Raw genomic sequence first — 21,609 nt, 5'->3', positions numbered from 1 at the left:
TCTACTCCCCACCTTACATATGTGCTGGAAAGTGTGTGTCATGAGTAAGGGATTGTTTGGGGTGACTGAGTCTTGTTTAATAGTGTTCTGTGTGAACTTCCTCACAGCCAGTGTCAGGAAACACTGGAGATGTTACTCAGCTGGGGTAGAGTGGGATGCCTGGGAGACCCTTTGTGACTTGGTATTGAACAGCAAGTAAGGCACTGAGACCTTGAGGTACTGGAGATAAACTGACCCATTGTTTCATCATGAAGACCCTTCGATGATATATTACCCTGGCCAGTAGTTTTGTCAGACACCTTTTGGTCTCGCTGAAAGATGGACTCAGCACATTTCCTCTAATCACTCAGTAAAGTAAGTTGCTATCTACTTTGTTGTATGAGTTGAAGCAGTAAGTAGAAAGCATTAAACGCAAACCTTTGGAGCAAGCAAGGCCTGGGTTTGAATCTTAATTCTGGGACTCCATAACTGACCACCTCTTAGGATTCTTCAGATTAAATAAGATCATGTATATAAAGTGGTTAACATATAATGAGTATTTAATTGGTAGTTAAAAACAACAAAAAATCTAATTGAATACAGAATGATAATTATAAAGAGAAGCTTATAAGAGAGGTTATAACTTTGTAAGGTTTACACTTACAGCTTTGAAAAGGTTATCTATAAAAATGATATGCTTTTTTTTTTTTGCAGTTTTTGGCCGGGGCTGAGTTTGAACCCGCCACCTCTGGCATATGGGGCCGGTGCCCTACTCCTTTGAGCCACAGGCACCACCCTGCTTTTTTTTTTTTATTATTTATTGTTGAGGATTCATTGAGGGTACAAGAAGCCAGGTTATACTGATTGCATTTGTTAGGTAAAGTCCCTCTTACAATCGCGTCTTGCCCCTAAAAGGTGTGGAACACACCAAGAAGGCCCCACCCCCTTCCTCCTTCCCCCTCTCTGCTCTTCCTTTCCCCACCCCTCCCTCCTCTTCTCTCTCTCTGCTCTCCCCTTCCCCCACCCCCAACATGTCCTTAATTGTCCTCATATCAAAATTGAGTACATAGGATTCATGTTTCTCCATTCTTGTGATGCTTTACTACGAATAATGTGTTCCACTTCCATCCAGGTTAATACAAAGGATGTAAAGTCTCCATTTTTTTAATGGCTGAATAGTATTCCATGGTGTACATATGATATGCTTTTTTTTTTTTTAGACAGAGTCTCACTATGTCACCCTCAATAGAGTGCAGTGGCGTCACAGCTCACAGCAACCTCAAACTCTTGGGCTTATGAGATTCTCTTGCCTCAGCCTCCCAAGGAGCCAGGACTACAGTCACCGCCAAAACTTTTTTTTTTTTTGTTATTGTTGTTGCAGTTGTCATTGTTGCTATAGCTTGGTTCGAATCCACCAGCCCTGTATATGTGGCCAGCGCCCTAACCACTGAGCACAGGCACCAAGTCAAGATGATATGCTTTTGTTAATTTCATTTACACAATAATTTAAACTTTTACTCTGGAACTTGGCTTTCATAGATCAGTATTTTCTTCATCTAAAGTTAAACATATGTCCTAGAATATGTAAGTATATTCTTCTGGTTGCTCTTTATAGCTAATAATTTCTTTAAATAGTTCTTTTTAACACATGGTTTAACAAGGTCTTCTTGGACATATTTGTTCTCCTGCAGACATGAAGCTACTGGATTAGGCAGTGTTTCTGGTGTTCATAGTGAATTCTTAGAAATTTAGATGGTTATATCCATTAAATCTTCTGACCAAAGGTGATCATTTGCCAGGTAACTGATGTAATAGGGAAAGTTGAGGCTGTGGCTCAGGCCTGTAATGCTAGCACTTCAGGAGGCCCAGGTGGGTGGACTGTCTGAGCCAAGGAGTTAGAGACCAGCCTGAGCCCTAGTGACATCCCGTCTCTAAAAATAGCCGGGCGTTGTAGCGGGCGCCTCTAGTCCCAGCTACAGGGAGGCTGAGGCACCAGAGAATCGCTAGAGCCCAAGAGTTTGAGGTTGCTGTGAGCTGTGACGCCAATGCACTCTACCAAAGGTGACAAAGTGAGACTATCTCAAAAAAAAAAAACCAAAACGGTAAGCTAACTGGTGCAGGGATCCTGGGAGTAAATGTCCACCTTTCGCCTAATCGCTTTGAACTCAAACCAACTGAGCAAAATAGCCAAACGCAGCTTATGTAAACAACCTACAAACATTTACTGAATTCTGGGGTCTGAGATACCGAAGACAACACAAACGTTCCCTCCTGGCTTCACGCTGGTTTTCCAAAAACACACTCAGTTTCCTCACCACGCCAGCCCTGGGCTGCGCAGCCGCAGTGTGAATGCCCAGATCCCGCCCCTGACGTCACACGGAACCCCACCTCTTAGAGGCGGGAGCGCGCGAGGCCCTGTCACGCAGGCGCGTTCGCGCGGCGTAGGCGGAGCCAGAGGCCGCCTGGGGGGTTGTAGGGCGACGGCGCTGCCGCCATTTTGTAGGGTGTTTGTCGCAGCGACTGGAGAGTGAAGACGGCGGTTTGGCGACATTTCTCGGCCATTTGCTTTTGCGGAGGTAAGGTTTCCAGTGGGGCGTGTAGGGCTGGACGGCTGTCCAGTCTTTTAGGTCTCGGAGCCGGTGGCGCAGAAGCGACCGGGTTCGGGGCCTCGGCGCCTGGGCACTGAGTCGGGAGTTTCTGCGGGGCGCTACTCGGCTGCTGGTCTTAAACACCTTAAATTGCTCAGGCGTGGCGGTTCTGTAGCTGACCCCGCTCTGAGGGGTCTGGCCGCCCGCATCGCAGCTCCGGAGGCCCCGGGCTCTCCCCTCGGTCCTGGCCGACGAACTCGGGTTCTTGATGAGCCCTGTCGGGGACCCTTCGAGAGCCGTCCCCTACGTTCGTGTTGTTAGGGGTCAAGTTTCCCCCTGGATTTCTGGCCCCGCAGTTCGTAGCGTTTGGGGGGTTTCTAGAGTCAAGCGTTTGCCCCTATGTGTGGGTGCGCCAAAGGCGCTGGCCAGCTGCCCGCGCCGGGGGGTGGAGACTGGGCCTCCGAGGAGCTGCACATCCAGGTCATGGAAGTCAGTGCCTGAGAGCTGTGTAAATATGCAGAGGCTGGTCCTTTGCTCTGTTTTGTTTTTCTTAAGGTGGAGGACACCATTGTTGCAGCGAACCTACATTTCTGATAGTTTTGCATTTTATTGTCCCCGATTGCTTAAATAATCCTTTATGTTTGTCCGATCCTTAGTAAACATGTCTCTGAACCGAACCGACCAGCCAGCACGTCTATTTTACTGTCCGTTTATGATTGTGTTCCATACACGCACCATACAGGCTTGGTGTCCATTAAATGCTGTCCTCATGGAGCCATTTAATCCTAATTTCTGTCTCCATGTTTTTAAACCATGTGCGTAACATAAAGTTGTTAAAAACTACGGGGTAATTAGAAGGGCATTGGAGAATCAGATTTCTAATATGCATATATATCTATGCGTCCATTGCGTCTGATTTTTTTTTTTAATATACCCGGTGATTCTAATATGTATTCTTTATTAAACAGAGGTAGTGTAATAATTTCAGGTTGTTTTTGTTTTCTGTGTGTGCAAAGAAACTTTACCACATAGAACGTGGGTCTAGTAATCTTAATCTTTGCCTGTAGGTAAAATGTTTCTGAACATTGTGGGTGGGGAACAGACGGACAGGAACAAACAGCTGAGTTAAATTTTAAAGTAGTGAACTTGACTAGAAAAATTAAAATTTGGGACTGTCAGAAGAGTTCGTTCTTATTTTGATGTTTACATATCAACCGATAATTTGAGAGTTCTGCCTTGTTACAGAAGTACTGGTTGTGGCATCAGACTAACAGCAGAAGGGGAAAAACCAAAACTGAAACAAATAGATGTGCCTTACAAAAACTGCATAATAATGGATGATCATAATAATAGCCCTCCGTCATCAGATGTTGTAATTTTGCTTGCTGCTATTTAAGAATGCTTAACCAAAAGCTGAGTTCTGATGTGGTTGAAATACAACTTGAGTATTTGTAGGAACAGGTCAGAAGAATCACACTAGAAATATAAATTTTTTTTGATAGCTTCACCTCTTCTGAAGATTTTTTCTTTTTTCTTTTGCCTCAAGTAAATTGTTGTGTCATTTCAGTTTCCCATATGGAGGTAACTTTTTTGTTGGCGACATTGTTTCTCTTGCTGGGACTAGAGTGCAGAGATGTCATCAAAGCTCAGTGCAGTCTCAAACTCTGCTGCGCTCTTGCCTCATCCTGTTGAGCAACTACAGGCTTGCACCACCACATCCTCCTAAATTTTTGTATTTTATGTAGAGAATTGGAGTGTCACTTTGTCACTCAGGCTGGTCTTAACCAACTTCTCTTTTTGTTGTTGTTGTTGTTGTTGTTGAGACAGAATCTCTGTTGCCCTAGGTAAAGGGCTATGGCATCATAGTTTACGGGCAACTTCAAACTCCTGGGCTTAAGCAATCTTCTTGCCTCAACCTCCCAAGTAGCTGGGACTATAGGAGCTCACCATGAGGCCTAACTAGTTTTTTAGTTTTTGATAGAAACAGGTTCTCAGTCTTGTTCAGACTGGACTCCAACTCCTGAGCTCAAGCAATCCACCCACCTTGCCTTCCTGGAGTGCTAGGGTTACAGGCATGAACCACCTCACCCAAATGGTCTTGAACTTCTGACCTCAACTGATCCTCCCTCCTTGGCCTCTGAAAATACTGGAATTATGAGCATGAGCCACCACAGCCAGGCCAAGTTTTAGGATTATTGTTTGACCTGACAAAGAAATGCCATCTCTTCTGTTTCTAAAATGAGCTTAAAAAAAAAAAAAAATGGCCATATTATCAGATCCATCCATTGAATGCTTGATAGGACATAAAATTAAAATCAGCAAGAGAAATGATTAAAAGGTCTGACTGTTTGTTGGCAGCAGACTCTGATGGCATGATACATACTTTCCTTAGGGAATACCTTCAGGAGAATTGAAGCTATCTCATCTCATAGCCTTTAATCCATTTAAAATCATCTAAATTTTTGCTTATATTTATTTGGTTAGTACTCAGTCATTTGAGCAAGCTGAATGAGGTTAACTAGATTGGTTTTTGCTTTTTTAGTTCCTTGATGAATTGTGAAATTCCTTTTAACCTGTAAACTTGTTTAGCAGAGTTTGGACTTCACTTTTAAAAACTCAACTGTTCACTCTACCCAGGGAGGGAAACCGAGTGACACTCTGTCTCAAAAAAAGAAAAAGAATTAAATGACCTGAATAAAAATAGACAAAAGAAAAAGAATTAAGATGGGGAAAGGCAGATTGTTTGAGCACAGGTGCTAAGCCAGGAGAAAGCCAGGCTGTGCACTGGAAATTATTAATGGAGTTGGTCACTGTTAGCTGATTTCACTGTTACCCTGCTTCTGTGTGCATCCTTGTAGATTGGTTTATTTTTTAGAAACATTCCAGATCTACAATAAATAAGTTTTAATTTTCAGCATAACTGTAGGATGATCAGAAAATAAACTGGTTGGATGAGAAAAGTAGTTCATACAGTGACCTTTTTATTGCCTGTCAGTTTCTGTGTTGAATACTGTGTTCTATCCACCTCTTCTCTTATTTTCAAAGCTTGAAGTAATTCTGAGGTTTAGAGAAACAAATGGTTCTTTACCATTAGAACAAAGTCACTTCCCGTATTTAGTATCTGTTCCTCTCGCTTTAGTTTTTTATAGTACAGTATTTTGCCAAAGCTGCATGAAATGTACTATTATTTATTTTTAAATCAGCTCACATTTCAATCTTTATGTTTGTTTTGTTTTGCTTTTTTATTGTTGAGGATTTATTGAGGGTACAAGAAACCAGGTTACACTGATTGCATTTGTTAGGTAAAGTCCCTCTTACAATCATGTTTTGCCCCCAAAAGATGTGGCACACACCAAGGCCCCACCCCTCCCTCCTTCCCTCTCAATCTTTACATTTTTAAAAGAAAAGGTATCTATAGCTTAATGAGATCAGTAATAAATAGAAGGTAATGGTAAATTAAAATTTAAAAGTTATTAATTTTTAGCTAGATACTCATTATCTATTAAAGGCTCTAAGCTTGAACTTTTTAGTCCCCCCTTTCTTTTATTTTTAAAAAGTTAACAAGTGTTAGTTGAAGAGAAGCACCAAACCAAGAATTAGTCCTGGTTATAATCAGAAGAATTTAACGAAAATGTTTATTAAGCTCTTCAGTGTCACCTGTCATTTAATACTAGATCTCTGTGCCACACCAGTCAGATGTGGTACAGTGCCCCCATGCCTTGGGAAACATTACCTAAAAAGGTTTTAGAACCTGTATGATCCCATGTGCTGTCTGTCTATACTGTGTTTAAATAATATTAATTTATAATATTTTTACCAAACATAACCATCCATATCCTCCACAGTTATCTTTTCATTTCTGTTAACAGATGCGGCATTCCAAACGAACTCACTGTCCTGATTGGGATAGCAGAGAAAGCTGGGGACATGAAAGCTACAGTGGAAGTCACAAACGGAAGAGATCTCACAGTAGTACACAAGAGAACAGGCATTGTAAACCACATCACCAGTTTAAAGATTCTGACTGGTAAATTATTTTTGAACTAGCAACATTTTAACATCAGTAGTTTTAATGATTTGTCACTTATATAGCTTTCATCTGTTGAATTGTTTTATAATTCAGTTAACAAATATCCAGAAGATAATTACTGAGTGCCTATTTTAAGCTAGACTGTAAGTGCTGAGGCTATAGTTCCTATACTCATATATCTGTCTGTTTGGGAGTGATGAGAGATAGTTAATCTATAAGTCAATGTAAAATATATTAAGTAACATTGAATCTGGCCATTAAGGTTACCAGTAACATGGTTGCGGAGATAAGAGACACAAAAAGTTAAATAACTGATAATAGAATGACCAGTGAGTGCCTTTAACTTGCTTGTAGGAGGGAGAGAAGTATGTTGGAGTGCTCATTGTTTGACAAATAAGAGAATATTTGGGGATTGGGTTTATTCCATACAAGAAAAGCAACATATGTTAATTGAGAATGTTAAAGTGCATTGCAGATTAGTCATTGACTGTGTTCTACAGGTTTTATTTATAGATAAGGACAGTAGATATGTTTGGGATTTTAGAAGCTTGCTTTATTCTAAGACTTATTCCTTTGCACAGGCAGTAGTCAATAATTTAGGAAAGGGCCTCAGTAAAATTTGCAGCAGCATATTTTATTCTTAACCAGTGTAAAATTTGGAGGTAATACATGCATAGAGAATTAAAGGAATCTTGAAATTCTTAATGATTTAAGAAAGGCTAAGTGGGTAGAGTTTCTTTCACTCTGTCTTCCATTAATTTCCCTTTCTCATTTGTTTTGTTGGTTCTATGTTTTCTCCTTGTTTTGTGCAGATGTTCCATTGGGACTGTTTACCAGATTGCTTTCTAAATTAGCCAGCTGGGGTTACTTTAAAAAACAGTATGTAATTTTTTTCCTTCTCCATGCTAAACAGACATGTTCTGCCAGATAGTGAGCTTGTTTATAGTGGGTGCAGACTAACATGATTCATGATACTTTGTTATATAAGGGCAAGGTCTATGGCAGGATTACAATGACCAAAGCTAATGTATAATATACTATAGAAAACTATCCGAACCCCACTTTAATAAATACAAACAACTCTGTAAGGCTTAGTGTCACAGTTTATTATATACTGTATTTAGTGTATTCATAGGTTTATTATATCTATATATGTAGAAAAGAAGTGATTTGAGTGATGAACAATTCATTCATGTTCACAAGCAAATAAACATGCTACTAAGTCAGTCTAATTAACCACCAGGCCAGTACTCTATTTGACAGATAATGTTTGGTGGTAATTGCTTACCATATCCAGAATATTCTAACAGTCTTTTTGAAGGTTAAAAACTTCACAGGAGTATTTTTAATAAAATTATAGAAAAGTATAGTACCCAATGTACTCAGCCCTACTATGAGACTAATTTAGGGTTTACACATGAAAGCTATAACCCAGTTACAACCTAAGAATAGGGGGAAGGGGGAAAGGGAGGGGAAGGAGGGGGGAGGTGGGTAGAGGGAAGGGGATTGGTGGGATTGCACCAGCGGTGCATCTTTCGAGGGTATATGTGAAACTTGGTAAACGGTCTGTGAAGCTAGTGAATGATGCCCCATGATCATATCGATGTACACAGCTATGATTTAATAAAAAAATAAAAAAAAAGAAAAGTATAAAGAAAACCTTAGTAGGATTCTAGTCCCCATTTTTTAGATATAAAATTATTTTTGATTATTCTTAAAAATGCCTTTTTATCCATATCTTTTCCTCTGATTATTTCCTGAAAATAGACTCCAAGAAGAGGCATTTTCAAGATAAAAGGGCATAAACTCTTACAAAGTTCTTGCTACATATTGACATTTCTTTTTCTAGAAAATTTGTACCAAATTGTACTTCTTACAACATGCTTCTTCATGCTGTCACAGTCTTGGCTTTTTGTTTTAATTTGAATTTTTTAATTTATAGTGAATTTATAAACCACTTAAACATTTTTTTATTCTTAGTCTATTTATTAAATTATATTTTTTTATTGGTTTAGAAGAGCTTTTTATTACATATTAATAGTTTAAATTGTTGTATATATTACAGAATATCTGTTCTTTCTCATTTGTCTTTTGGCTGTAGCGGTGAATTGGTCTCCCTACACAATTAATCCATTCTACATACTGTATTAAAAGATGACTATAAACCCTGTCTTTATATTGTGGTCAGAATTTTACAACAAAGTATGAAGTCTTCAACTAGTGATTCTCAAACTTTAGTGTGAATAAGAATCACTTTGGAGGGAGTTATAAGTTAGATTAGGTGAACATTGCCTGAGACCTGGAGATCTCACCTTTAATTAAAGAACCTCATATTCATTACAATAGACCATCCTTTGCGAAACATTCCTTAGCCTGGCATACAGGGCTTTTAATGATCTATTCTCAGCTTATTTTTCTACATTCCCCTTTGTAAAGATTGCTCTTTTTGCCTTTGTTTACTTTTTCCAGAATAATGCATAGGCAAATCCATCTGTAAGCCATTGTGGCTAGAAGTGCTATAAACGTGTAAGATGGGAATATGCCATTCTTCTCCCTGTGGAATTTCTTCTGCATTTCACTTTGTCCAAACCCTGGCTTCTCTTTAGGATGCAACTCTATTTCCATCTTTTTCATGGGTTCTTCCCTGACCATTTTAAAGAAAGAGATTCTCTTTTCCTTCTCTTTAAGCATTCAGGTGTAAACTTTGAGCATTTCCTACATCCTGCATTGTTGGGTTTTGTTTCATTTTTATGTGACTAATCTCAAATTGTTCATTATTGGTTGGCAGAGACTTTACCTTACATAATTTTTCTTATCTGCCACAGAACCTGTGTGGAAATAAAAATGAAAGCCTATACCCTCGTCAGTTCTGGCTATTTTGCAAGGCTATGGTGAAATATTCACTGGGCACTCAGTGAATATTTTAAAAAATAAAATCAATCTGTTTATCCTGTCTACCCTATCCATACATAGCCTATGAAATTCTGTGCCTTGGTCATTGGCCATTATAGATTGAAGGTGCCCTCATTTTTTTAGTTTACCCTCCCTTCATGTTTTGTTATTCTGTAGATTGTGGATTTTTAGCATCTCTAACTTCATGCAGTATTCCAGGTAGAGACTATTAGTGTTAGTTTTTTCTGATAGAAAGATTTGGACTTTATGGTAAGGATTCCTTACAGAATTAAACAAGATGCCCTCAAGATTATGTTCATTTCTAGCTTCTTATGTTGTAGCTCTCTTTCTGGTAGTTCAAGCCTACTGATCAAATCCCTGACCTATACCCACAGTCTCACCCTAATATTCTGAGTTCTCCAATGGATAGGACTTAAGACTGACACTAGGGAAAGAGAAGGGGGTTCCTGCATCTCCCCAGCCTGCATTTGATGGTAGCCATGTTGGGTGGAAGTTACAAAGATGTTTCTATTTCTGCCAAACCCAGGTCCCTGGGAAAAAAGAATGACAACATATTCTGGGAAAGGAAGGGGGTTGGTAAGGGCAATATAGTCAACATCTGTCATTCCATTTTGTCAGGATCATTTTAGCTGATTTGTCTGACTGGGCAGGTGTCCCCTCTCTCCCTCAGTGCTCCATGTGCATCCCTCTTGAAGCTTCGCACTCTGTTGAAGAGGACACTCATCCCAGGTAGAGAGGGGGGCGGGAAACTGGGCCAGTTAAATCTGTGTCCTTTTCTTTCCATCACATCAAGGCTGCTTAACTTCCTAAGGTCCCTGGCCTCTATGGAATTCCTTGCCAAATTTTGTTTATTCATTTCTTTGTTTCTTGGGAGGAGGGTCCATAGTATTTGTCAGATTTCCAAAGGGATCTACAGATTCAAGCATTATGGCACTTGATGATGCTGTTTTTTGTTGTATTTCTCAAGCCGAAATGACAGAAAATTAGAAATGCAGAGGGAAATAGGATAGTAGACTACTGTCATCCTAGGCAAGCAATTACAGGATCCCTTTTTTATTTTAGAGGGATACATTATAGATGTCTTTAGCACGTGAGGCAATCATCAAAAGCTCCATTGTCTATTTCTTAAATAGTAATAATAGAAGGCTAGCAATGCAAGAGGGGAAGCTGATGTGTAGTACATGCAATAAAAATGGTCTATATAATAGCAGTTAGAAGATAGATACTTCAATTTTTTGTCACTAATGTGCTCTACAGCCATAGCAAATTATTTTCTTTTTAGGGATCTTAATTTAGTTGGTGAAATGAAAGGACTGGAATCAGTTTAAAGCTCCTGGATAGCTAAATACATAAGAGAATTCTGTGTCCAGGGATATCTAAAAGGCACTTAATATTAAAAGAGAAAGGAATCCTGTTTTGGCTATCTCTGTGTGTGCTTCTGTGAGAGAGGATGGAAAGCTTAGTTACAGATGCATTTATCATATGACTGATGAGTCCCAGGGTTTTAACTTTCTCCAAGAAGGTAAAGGAACACTTAAGTAACATTAAATAAATGATTTGACACAAGCTTTGTTTCTTGGTTTGAAGTGCTTGACAGCGGTCTATATAATGGGCCTGTTTGCTTGATTATAAAAGTAAAATTATTTGTTAAACTTTTGGCAGATAAATTCTAATTCATCAATTGGAATTTTTTTCTTTTATTGAGTTAGCTATTTAAACCAAGAATTCTTGAAGAGGATGTTTTGTTTGAACTGCATTAATCCAGAATGAAGAGAATAATTGAAATCTTTTAATGTATTTGCAGTCATTATTTAGAAGCAAGGTCCTTGAATGAGAGAGATTATCATGACCGGAGATACATTGATGAATATAGAAATGACTACTGCGATGGTTATGTACCTAGACATTATCACAGAGACATTGAAAACAATTATCGAATCCACTGCAGTAAATCTTCAGTCCGAAGCGGGAGAAGCAGTCCTAAAAGGAAGCATAATAGATACTGTTCAAGTCATCAGTCACGTTCGGTATGATTGATTTTGTTTTTATTTTGAGTGGATTCTTATTTGTGTGTAAAAGCTCTTAATGAGCTGATAAGTTTCTAAATGTTTCTTTATACATATATAATACTATTTGGATATGTTATACGTATACTACTTAAATCCTTGAAGGAAACATCCAAATTCTCATAGTTGATCTGTATATTTATTAGCTAGCCCTCATTTGCCCACATTTACTCATATTCTTAGACCAGATCATGAGTTTGTTGATTTTAATAATAAAATTATTTTTGTGTTTGAAACATATTACTATGAAAAAATGATGCACCCATCTTTTATCTTTTTTAACTTTGAAAGAAATCCCTTTCCTATATTTGGAAACAATATGGAAAATTACATTAGTGGATACTTAAATGTTATTAGCTGTATTAGCATAGTTCCATAGCACAGTATACCATTTTTTTTGAAATTGTGAAAATGGGTGCTGAATGGGAAATGTATTATCCAAAAAAGCGTGCCTTTTTTTAACATTCAGACATCTTCATTTATTTGATCAGTAAACTTTGAATTACTGTTTTTCTTCACAAGTTTTCTTCAGTAGAACTAGCTTGTATTAGATTGAACATTTATTTTTCCCTTTTATTTTAAATATTGCTAAGGACAGTTTCAACTAATCTTGACATTTTAAAACATTTTTCTGACAAACTAGACATCTCAACTCACAGCATATGCTGTTTATAGCAAGAGATTAGTAATCATGACATTGCATTCTTTAAATTTCAGACTTCAATTAACAGTATTTTAAAGAGACAATTGTGTTGTTTTTTTTCTATTGCCACTTTAAGTATCTTATCTGAAAATCTGTTCCTTGCCATGTTTTTCTTCTGTAACATAAACTGTGCCCTGTGAATTTCTGGGGACTGAATTTGAAATTGCTCCTGCCAACTGTTCGTGGCCTGGTGCTTATCTGAATGCCTGAATATCTCCCCGCTGAATGAATTGCGTATTCTGCCCTGAATTCACTCTGATATATTGATTGGCTGGACGATCTTGGTGCTGCCCACTTGCCGTTCCAGAAGAGCCACCGAAGGAAAAGATCCAGGAGTATAGAGGATGATGAGGAGGGTCACCTGATCTGTCAAAGTGGAGACGTTCTAAGAGCAAGATGTATAGAATATTTTTCAACACTTTTTAAACTTTGCAAACAGAATAATCCTTTTAAGAATAGTTTGTCAGCGGGGGGCTAAAGAACTCTTCATTGCTTTTTTGTTTTGTTTTTTGTGGGTTTGTTTGTTCTTTTGTATTTCTTCTTTTCTATAGAATTTAAATAATGCTATTCTAATGTTCCAAAATAATCAGTGAAATTTGAGATTAGAGCAAGAAAGATAGCTCTATCTAATTGTTTTTGTAGCAGCTGAAAATAAAATAATTTGAGTGCTGAAACCTTAGTTATGCTTTGATAGAGATCATTTGAAGATATTCCACACTTAAGCAAATTCATTGTTTGAATAACTAGATAATTTATACTCGGGTACTTATACCTCTTTTCCCCCCCTCACTTTAGATGAAATCGTGGACACTTTGGGTGAAGGAGCCTTTGGCAAAGTTGTAGAGTGCATTGATCATGCCATGTAAGTTCTTTTTTCTTTTTTTAAACATACTGATATTTTTGGTGGGGAAAGGTTCATAAATTTAGATGAAATATATTCTAAGTGGTAGCCACATATCTTTCTTGAAGATATAAATATACAACAAAATTTCTTGCACTGGGTATGATTTGTTTACCATGGATGTGGATTTCGATCAAGAATCCTAACAAATATTATCAGATGGATTTTATTGAAATCAAAATGGGGTATTCAAGTTAGGAGTTTCCCAGAATTTAGGCCCTTGGCCTTCTATAAAGAGATTCAGCTTTTGATTACAGAGGCAGTAAAGCATATCTAATCTTGTGTGTTAGAGTTAGCTTCCTAAACTATGAAGAAATTATATTAAGCCCTACAGAAATAAAGTCCAAATTCTTTAATTAAAGCATGCTAATCCCTTTGTGATTGGATCCTTTTGCCTCATTTACCTTTTTCTTCTAGGACCTCTATTCTGTGGTTTGCAAACTTTTTTGTAAGCGAACTAATTAAAACAGTTGGGAATGATATAATTTCCAGCTTTTTACAAACATTAAGGAAAAAAAACTTCTTTCCCTTTAAATGCATACTTTAGCAACTTGATAACCTACCATCATCCATAAACAAACTCTTCTTGAATACTTAGACATGTTTTATTCTTTATTCTCATTGTACTTTCCATGAAGAATGTTATCCTAAATTAACTTCTGTTGTCACCCTATCTTGTTTCTCTGCAGCAAATTGAATATAAATTGAATTTTAAAATATTTTGAAATGTTTTCAGACTCATAGAAAAGAATTTCTGTATATCCTTCACCCATATTTTCCAAATGTCTACATTTGATAATATTAATCATCTTATAGATTTTTCAAATTTTGCCAGCTAATCTACATTCAGATTTCACCAGTTGTCGCATTAATGTCCTTTTAAAATTTCCTGAGATTCTACGTCTCTTGAGTATTTGAGGTATTCCAAATAATAATATTTAATTGGTCAAAGTACCAATATATTATATTTATACTTACTAAACCTAAAACAAGATATTATCAGACTATCTCTTATTGGGATGGGTTTGGGCCTCTTAAAAATGAATGCATATATTCATAGATAAACATCTCACTGTTTAGCATTGTCTGTTTTCTTTTTCGTTTTTCAATGAGAAAACTTCATGGTTATATAACTAAATAGGTGGGAGTGTAAGTTTTGTCACAGTAATTTTATAACAGTTCTTAGAAGTCTTGGCATACATGCCAAACATCAGAGGGAGATTATCATCAAAAATTTTCTAAACTATTTATCAACCCACATTTTTGGGACCTTCTTGAAAGCAATGACTTGGAAACCAGAGATGTGGAAAAAGGTTTGTTATACAGCTATTAAGAGTACATGTATTTGCCCCAAAGATTTTTAATAATCTGGGGCATACATCTTAATATACTAATAAGAGACGGGTAAGGTTTTCTTTCCTTTTGCTAAGTGGAAGGGCCAAGTGTAAAAGGAAGCTTGAATGTTGGCTCATCTCCAGGCAGACCCTAAAACGAGGACAAAAGGAAGGTGAAGATTTGCAAATTGATGTCCTCATAATCATTTAATATTAGGTCTGACTCAGTACCTTTTAAGAAGCTTTCTCCATAGTTGGCCTGATCTAAAGCCCACTTCCCTAAACTGTAGCTATTTCCATATGCTTGTGTCAGTGAATGTGCTGAGGGTCTTCTTGGCTTCATGACATAATAGTTGGTGGTTCCTTTACCTGGATGTTCTCATAGCTACCTTTCAAAACTTAGTTCTTCTGTGTCACCACCTTTATGAAGAAAAGATGGAGAACCTACAAACTCAAGGCTGCATATAGCCCTCTAAATCCCCTTGTGCAGCCCCTCAACCAAATCCAGACTTCATAGAACAAATCTGTTAATTAAAAGGATTTGTTCTGCAAAATTTGGATTTACCCAGGCCTTGTCTTTTCATCACTAGTATCTATGCACTGTCTGGCACAGAGTAGGTCTAGCCTGCTGAATAAATAAATGCTTTCAGCAGTAGCATATACGTTTTAAACTTTTGTTTCATAACATCTGGATGAATGTGAAATTCTGGGAACAAACATTAAAATTCATAGATATTAAGGGAATCATCATTTCATATAAAGTATATTTTATTAGAATGTTTTAAAAAGTTGTATGAAATTTAGTATATTATATTCTAAAAAATTTATTGAAAGATTATTTTAGAAAAATAGCATATAGAAGAATCAGAAGTTAATTAAGACCATGCTTTAGAGGATACATGGCTTCACCCCATACCTGTACATTAACCATTTTCATCTTAATTTTATTTTTAAGGGATGGCATGCATGTAGCAGTGAAAATCGTAAAAAATGTAGGCCGTTACCGTGAAGCAGCTCGTTCCGAAATCCAAGTGTTAGAGCATTTAAATAGTACTGATCCCACCAGTGTCTTGTAAGTATAAATTTGAACTATGAGGCAAAATATTACATTAAGTAACTAGAATTCTGTGAACTGAATTATTATTTTCATCTGTTTTAGCCGATGTGTCCAGATGCTAGAATGGTTTGATCATCATGGTCATGTTTGTATTGTGTTTGAACTGCTGGGACTTAGTACCTATGATTTCATTAAAGAAAACAGCTTTCTGCCATTTCAAATCGACCACATCAGGCAGATGGCATATCAGATCTGCCAATCAATAAATTGTAAGTATACTTGATAAATCTTTAAATACCAGAAAATTTTTGTTATACAAGCAATATACCAAAACATTGTCATTAAAGATAAACATTTTACAGTTAGAGATAAAACCTCTCTTGGCCAGTATATCCACTGCTAATCTCCCTTTTTCTGCCAGTCAAATTAAATTTGTAAGTGAAACTAATAATGTCTTTTGGTTTTCTTGTAGTTTTGCATCATAATAAATTAACCCATACAGATCTGAAGCCTGAAAACATTTTATTTGTGAAGTCTGACTATGTAGTCAAATATAATTCTAAAATGGTAAGTTATAAACTTCTTTTAATTTGGGGAGTTGTCTTTAAAGTTAATTTAGTTTTGTCATCCTTAAATGAGGATTTCCCCTTCTGAGCCTCATGTATATCTTGATGTTTTACCAAAAACAGGAGTTAATTCTTCTTGGCCTTTCTCACAGGCTTATGTTGACAATCCAAAAAGATAATTCATAATGCAAGCCTTTTAAATAATGCTATATATATAAAGTATTGCATATCTTCATTGCTTCATGCTTAACTTTATCTCTTTAGAAACGTGATGAACGCACGCTGAAAAGCACAGATATCAAAGTTGTTGACTTTGGAAGTGCAACATATGACGACGAACATCACAGTACTTTGGTATCTACACGGCACTATAGAGCCCCAGAAGTCATTTTGGGTCAGTAGACACCAGATTTTCAATTATTGTAATCAAAGAAGAGATTTTTGTTTTTACACCTTTTATTGGGGGTAGTGGTGGATACCGTGATCTTGGCAGTGCTCAGAAAATGTTTTCTATTTTCATAAAAAATGTGTGGACGTTGCTATAAACATTTTTCCTGAGTGGTAAAAATATGATACTGTGAAAGACATTCAAGGTGGTGGTAGTTTTTGAACAAGTTAGTCTTAAATAATCACAGAACAGTCTGTAAGTACATGATGACAATGTGATTTTCAAGTTATGTGGGTATCTGTTTTCATGTCATCACAAAAGTATGATGCCAGTGAAAATGCTAGTTGATGGTTGGTTGGCAGCCACCTACACAAAAGGTAAGTAAAGGTTATGAAAAGAGGGACTTCTCTAAGAAGACTTACAGACCAGGAAAGAAAATGAGTTAAGGTGCAAAGTTTTTAAATAAGAAGGAACTCTAAGGGAGTGTGCATCTTACACCTCAAAATTAAAAGTTACAGACCAAGACATGTTAATAGAGCAGGGAAGTCAGAGGTGGGAACTTGGAGGAAGTAGGAAAAAGTCAGATCAGGAGCTATTGAGAGGTGGCTAAATAGAATATACTGATTACAAAAGTAAGGTCCAGCTGAGGTTAGATAGTAAGATGTTTGTGTGGAAACATGTTTCTATTTGTTTTTTTTTGTTAAGTCCAATAAGACTCAATAGGTTCAGAATAGGAGTGTGAAAACAAACTAATGATATTTATCCAGAGTAGAGGACTGATAAGGTGGTAAGAAATTGAGAATGTTATATAGCACCGGTCAGTAGAACTTATGTTCTGTATCTGCAGTATCCAGTGTAATAGCCCCTAGCCGCTGAGCAACTGTACTGTGGCTGGTGTGACTGAGGAACTGAATTTTGAATTTTCCATTAATTTTTAGATAAATGTTCAATACTAACTGAAAATATAAACTCTGAATTTGCTGTTATAGTCTCCCAAATGAGCTATGTAAAGGGAGCACCCATATGGGGAAGGATTTATTGTGTTACCAATTAAAAGCTGTTGCATAGAAAAATGTCTGTATTTGTTTTTAAACAGCTTTAGGTTGGTCTCAGCCTTGTGATGTTTGGAGCATAGGTTGCATTCTCATTGAATATTACCTTGGTTTCACGGTCTTTCAGGTATGTGTCTAGTAAATTTCATTTAATAATAATGTATTTTAAATGTTAAAGGCATGTTTAAGTTTTGGCTGTCATATTGTTTGTTTGTTTTTGAGACATAGTCTCACTGTGTCACCCTTAGTAGAGCGCCTTGGTGTCACAACTCATAGCAACCTCCAACTCTTGGGCTTAAGCGATTCTCTTGCCTCAGCCTCTCAGGGAGCTAGGACTATAGGTGCCCACCACAATGCCTGGCTATTTTTTTGTTGCAGTTGTTGTTTAGCTGGCGTGGGCCAGGTTCAAACCTACCAGCCTTGGTGTATGTGGCTGGCGCAGTAACCTCTGTGCTACAGGCACTGAGCCTGGCTTCCATATTGGAAAGCTGCCGTGCTACCCTTTCCTAAAGCTACAGTTGAATAGTTCATTTTGCATATTTACTGTTTGCTAATATTTACTATGTAGCCCTTTTCTGAAAAAGTTTGTCAGTCTCTGCTCGAGAAGCATGCTATTTCAACTATTAAGTTTGACAATTATCTTTATTCTATTTTGGCCAAGCCAAGTGCTCTTACTGCTTAGTTTAAGGATTACGAGCTTCAAATTGAGATTATAGCTCAACTATCTTCATTTATGAACTGTATGACATTTGAACTAATGTCAATATTTTAACCTCTTTGACACTCACGTTCTCATATACTTGGCTTAGGTTTGTTGTGAGGGATTAGTGGGACTGTATTTCTATTACCTGGGATTAGTAAGTGTTAATAAGTGGACTCTTTGTTGGGTAATGGAGGTTAATTTTGTTTAAGCAGCTGATTGAGGAGGATAGAGTTTTTTTGGTAATCTTCCCTAGTCATCTTCAGTTACAGTGTAGTAACCTGTGGGTCGCGCCTCACAGGAACTGTATTAAAGGGCCCACGGCATTAGGAAGGTTGAGAATCACTGGTGTAAGAAATACAAATAAACAAGGAAACTATTGCATCAAACGGCACAGCTCATTCAGTGTTATTGTCTCTTTGAAGTATTTTGTAACGTAAATTGTGCATCTGTTTAGTTCTTTTATATAATCACCATTTTCTTGTGTTCTTTTGTAGTGTGCTTACAGGAAAATGGAGAGTGCTGAATTTCCTTTTTCTGTTTTTTAGACTCATGACAGTAAGGAACACCTGGCAATGATGGAGCGAATATTAGGACCCATACCACTACATATGATTCAGAAAACAAGGTATGTTTTAAGATGTCTTATGTTCTTTATTGGATAAATACAGTCATAGTCTATATTCAAACTACAGAAAACCCAGCATTGTTGTAATGCATGTTCCAAAGATGTACATTTTGAAATATTTTTTATGTGTTGGAGTTAATTTAAACTGCATCTTAGTCTTTTTGTTAGTCATGTTTTTAAAAATGATTAAGTATTTACCTTGTGATCTAGTAAACAAAATGGTGGGGTTTGTTATTACTGAAGTTTAGCTTTGCATAAATGCTTTGAAAAAACTTGGTTTTTGGAGTCATAATAGTCCAAGTTGGAAATGTTTTTACTGTCACTAACCAGCTGTATGTCCTTGGACAAGATACTATTTCCAAATGCAGCTTTACCACAGAAGTTACCTAGGGAGTTAAAGATTTCCAGAGCCATTCCGAATCTAGTGAAATTTTAAGGAATGGATCCAGGAGGCCTCTATTTTTAAAGCTGGCATTATATTTGCAAACAACTTAGTTGGGATATTAAAACCTCACAGAGTGGAAGATAAAGATGTTATGTAAGCTGTCTGCTATATAGTTGCTGCTGAGATTTTTAAAAACTGAACACGTGTACGTCTCCACACCTGGAGATTGCTGCTTATACTTCCATCTGTTGCCCATCCTCTGGTTCGTGCCGGGTAAGGATGCAGAACTTTTGTTATTTTACTAAACCAGACTTTTTTCCTGTAGAAAACGCAAGTATTTTCATCATAATCAGCTAGATTGGGATGAACATAGTTCTGCTGGTAGATATGTTAGGAGACGCTGCAAACCATTAAAGGTAAAAAAAATAAAAATATAAAAATTTTTTTTAATTTTTTACTGTTACTATCTTTTTAAAAAAAAAAAAATTTTATCCCTAGGAATTTATGCTGTGTCATGATGAAGAACATGAGAAACTGTTTGACCTGGTTCGAAGAATGTTAGAATATGATCCAACTAAAAGAATTACCTTGGATGAAGCATTGCAGCATCCTTTCTTTGACTTATTAAAAAAGAAATGAAATGGAAATCAGTGGTCTTACTATAATATACTTCTCTAGAAGAGATTACTTAAGACTGTGTCAGTCAACTAAACATTCTAATATTTTTGTAAACATTAAATTATTTTGTACAGTTAAGTGTAAATACTGTATGTTTTGTATGTATAGCATGGTCTTGATAATGAAATATAAAAGTTAAAATTAATTTTTCTTTTTGAGATTAATTGCAGTTTTTAAAGACCTTTGGAATATCTGTCCAGTGATAAATGTGATTGATCTTGTCTTTTGTACATGGAGGTCAACTTTGAAGTGATCTTTTTTTTTTTCTTTTGAGTAAAAGGAAATCTTGACTACTTTATATTCTTAAATGCATATTCTTTATATACCTCAAAATTAGAGCTTTTCTTTAAAAGTTTTTTCTGTAATTGTTGAACAGGTGGTAATTATCATTAACTCTAGATAGGGCAGGTATTGGGAACAAAAATCCATAGAAAATTTTCACCATTAGGATTTTATTAAATCATAAGCACTGTGTTTTGTTTCATTGGATGATGTCAGTGGGGATAAGTAGACATTAGTGACATTCATGGAAAGGTGTCCAGATTGTCCACTCTGACAGATTGTGTAATAAAAGCACATACACACTTCATTTAAGATTAAAGTCTTAACTGAAAATTCAGCTTGGAAAATACATTTTCTAAGGGCTATTTGGTGAGTCACAAATACAAAAAGAGGAATTCCAATGGCTGAGATTTTAGTTTTTAATATTAAGTTCTGAGGAGTCTTGAAATTGTTCAATATCTATTTATCATATGAAGTAAACACTTAAACCTGTGAGGATTAAGATTATTATTAAGCAATTTATATTTGTGTTACTCCTTACTGGAGAAAAGAATTTGGGAAACACTTTAAGAAGAAAATGTTGCAGAAATTTCCAGAACATAATTGGCTAGTAAACATAAATTTTTTGGCTGCAGGTTTTTTATTTTTATTTATTTTTTTTACTGTACCAGTTTCACATGAAAACAGTGGTAAATGTTACTTAATTTAGTAAAAGGGGAAAAATATCTGTTGATGTGGTTTAATGTTCCAGGTAGAAATATTTTTTGTTGTAGAATTTATAGTTGCTTATTCACAGGTTATGTTTTGTTAAAAGTATCCTCATTTCCAAAGTGCGTTACACAAGATTTGAGTTTTATATGTGTATTTTGAGCACATAAAATGCATGGGATTTTTTCTAAAATGGTGAAATCAAGCTAGATTCTCTACATTATTTAGGGGCAGCATTAGTTGGTAAGATTAGGATGTATTCTTAAAGTTGCCTGGGAATTTAAGAAAACAAATTTTATTATAAAAATCACTGTATAAATTATGTTTAGGCTTCTGTGATGTAATCCAAATATAATGAATGACTCTTCAGAGTAATTGAATTACATTATATGTAATAATGTGTTTTTTGTTTTTGAGATAGAATCTTGCTCTGTTGCCCAGGCTAGAGTGCAGTGGAATCATCATAGCTCATTGCAGTCTTAACACTCCTGGGCACAAGCAGTCCTCCTGCCTCAGCCTTCTGAGTAGCTGGGACTACAGGTGATCACTAACATACCCAGCTAATTTTTCTTTTTTTAATTGTTTTTTTTTTTTTTTTTTAATTTTTAGACGGTCTTTGTCACCCTGTGTAGAGTGCTATCACGTCATAGT

At 36.5% G+C, this 21,609-nt stretch overlaps 1 protein-coding gene across 6 annotated transcripts; it reads left to right on the top strand.

Moving 5' to 3' along the window:
• The first annotated feature begins 2,389 nt into the window (after positions 1-2,389).
• CLK4 (CDC like kinase 4) lies at positions 2,390-20,881 on the top strand. Of its 6 annotated transcripts, XM_053566575.1 has the most exons (15): positions 2,429-2,555; positions 6,437-6,594; positions 7,410-7,476; positions 10,129-10,239; positions 11,315-11,537; positions 12,587-12,677; positions 13,075-13,141; positions 15,470-15,586; positions 15,674-15,840; positions 16,044-16,138; positions 16,402-16,531; positions 17,622-17,704; positions 18,826-18,905; positions 19,616-19,706; positions 19,789-20,881. In XM_053566575.1, exons 2-15 carry the CDS (start codon positions 6,495-6,497, stop codon positions 19,927-19,929), a joined length of 1,563 nt encoding a protein of 520 aa, XP_053422550.1. In that variant the 5' UTR covers positions 2,429-2,555; positions 6,437-6,494; the 3' UTR covers positions 19,930-20,881. The 6 variants fall into 6 exon arrangements, with proteins under 6 accessions (XP_053422553.1, XP_053422550.1, XP_053422551.1 ...); XM_053566578.1 differs by lacking the exons at positions 7,410-7,476; positions 10,129-10,239 and having other exon boundaries at positions 2,390-2,555; XM_053566576.1 differs by lacking the exons at positions 2,429-2,555; positions 10,129-10,239 and having other exon boundaries at positions 6,441-6,594.
• Positions 20,882-21,609: the final 728 nt, after the last annotated feature.

The sequence above is a fragment of the Nycticebus coucang genome, chromosome 17 (genome assembly GCF_027406575.1).
Source record: "Nycticebus coucang isolate mNycCou1 chromosome 17, mNycCou1.pri, whole genome shotgun sequence".
NCBI classification, from domain to species: Eukaryota; Metazoa; Chordata; class Mammalia; order Primates; family Lorisidae; genus Nycticebus; species Nycticebus coucang.
The sequence above is the reverse complement of the archived record's forward strand: the minus strand, read 5'-3'. Positions and strand labels throughout refer to the sequence as shown.

Bases quoted from the DNA above. Each gene is read 5' to 3' on its own strand.
- CLK4 (XM_053566575.1), top strand. From the start codon at position 6,495: ATGAAAGCTACAGTGGAAGTCACAAACGGAAGAGATCTCACAGTAGTA. The intron at 7,477-10,128 runs GTATGTAATTTT...CCATTTTGTCAG, and splicing joins TGGGGTTACTTTAAAAAACA to GATCATTTTAGCTGATTTGT. The intron at 12,678-13,074 runs GTATAGAATATT...CCCTCACTTTAG, and splicing joins AGACGTTCTAAGAGCAAGAT to ATGAAATCGTGGACACTTTG.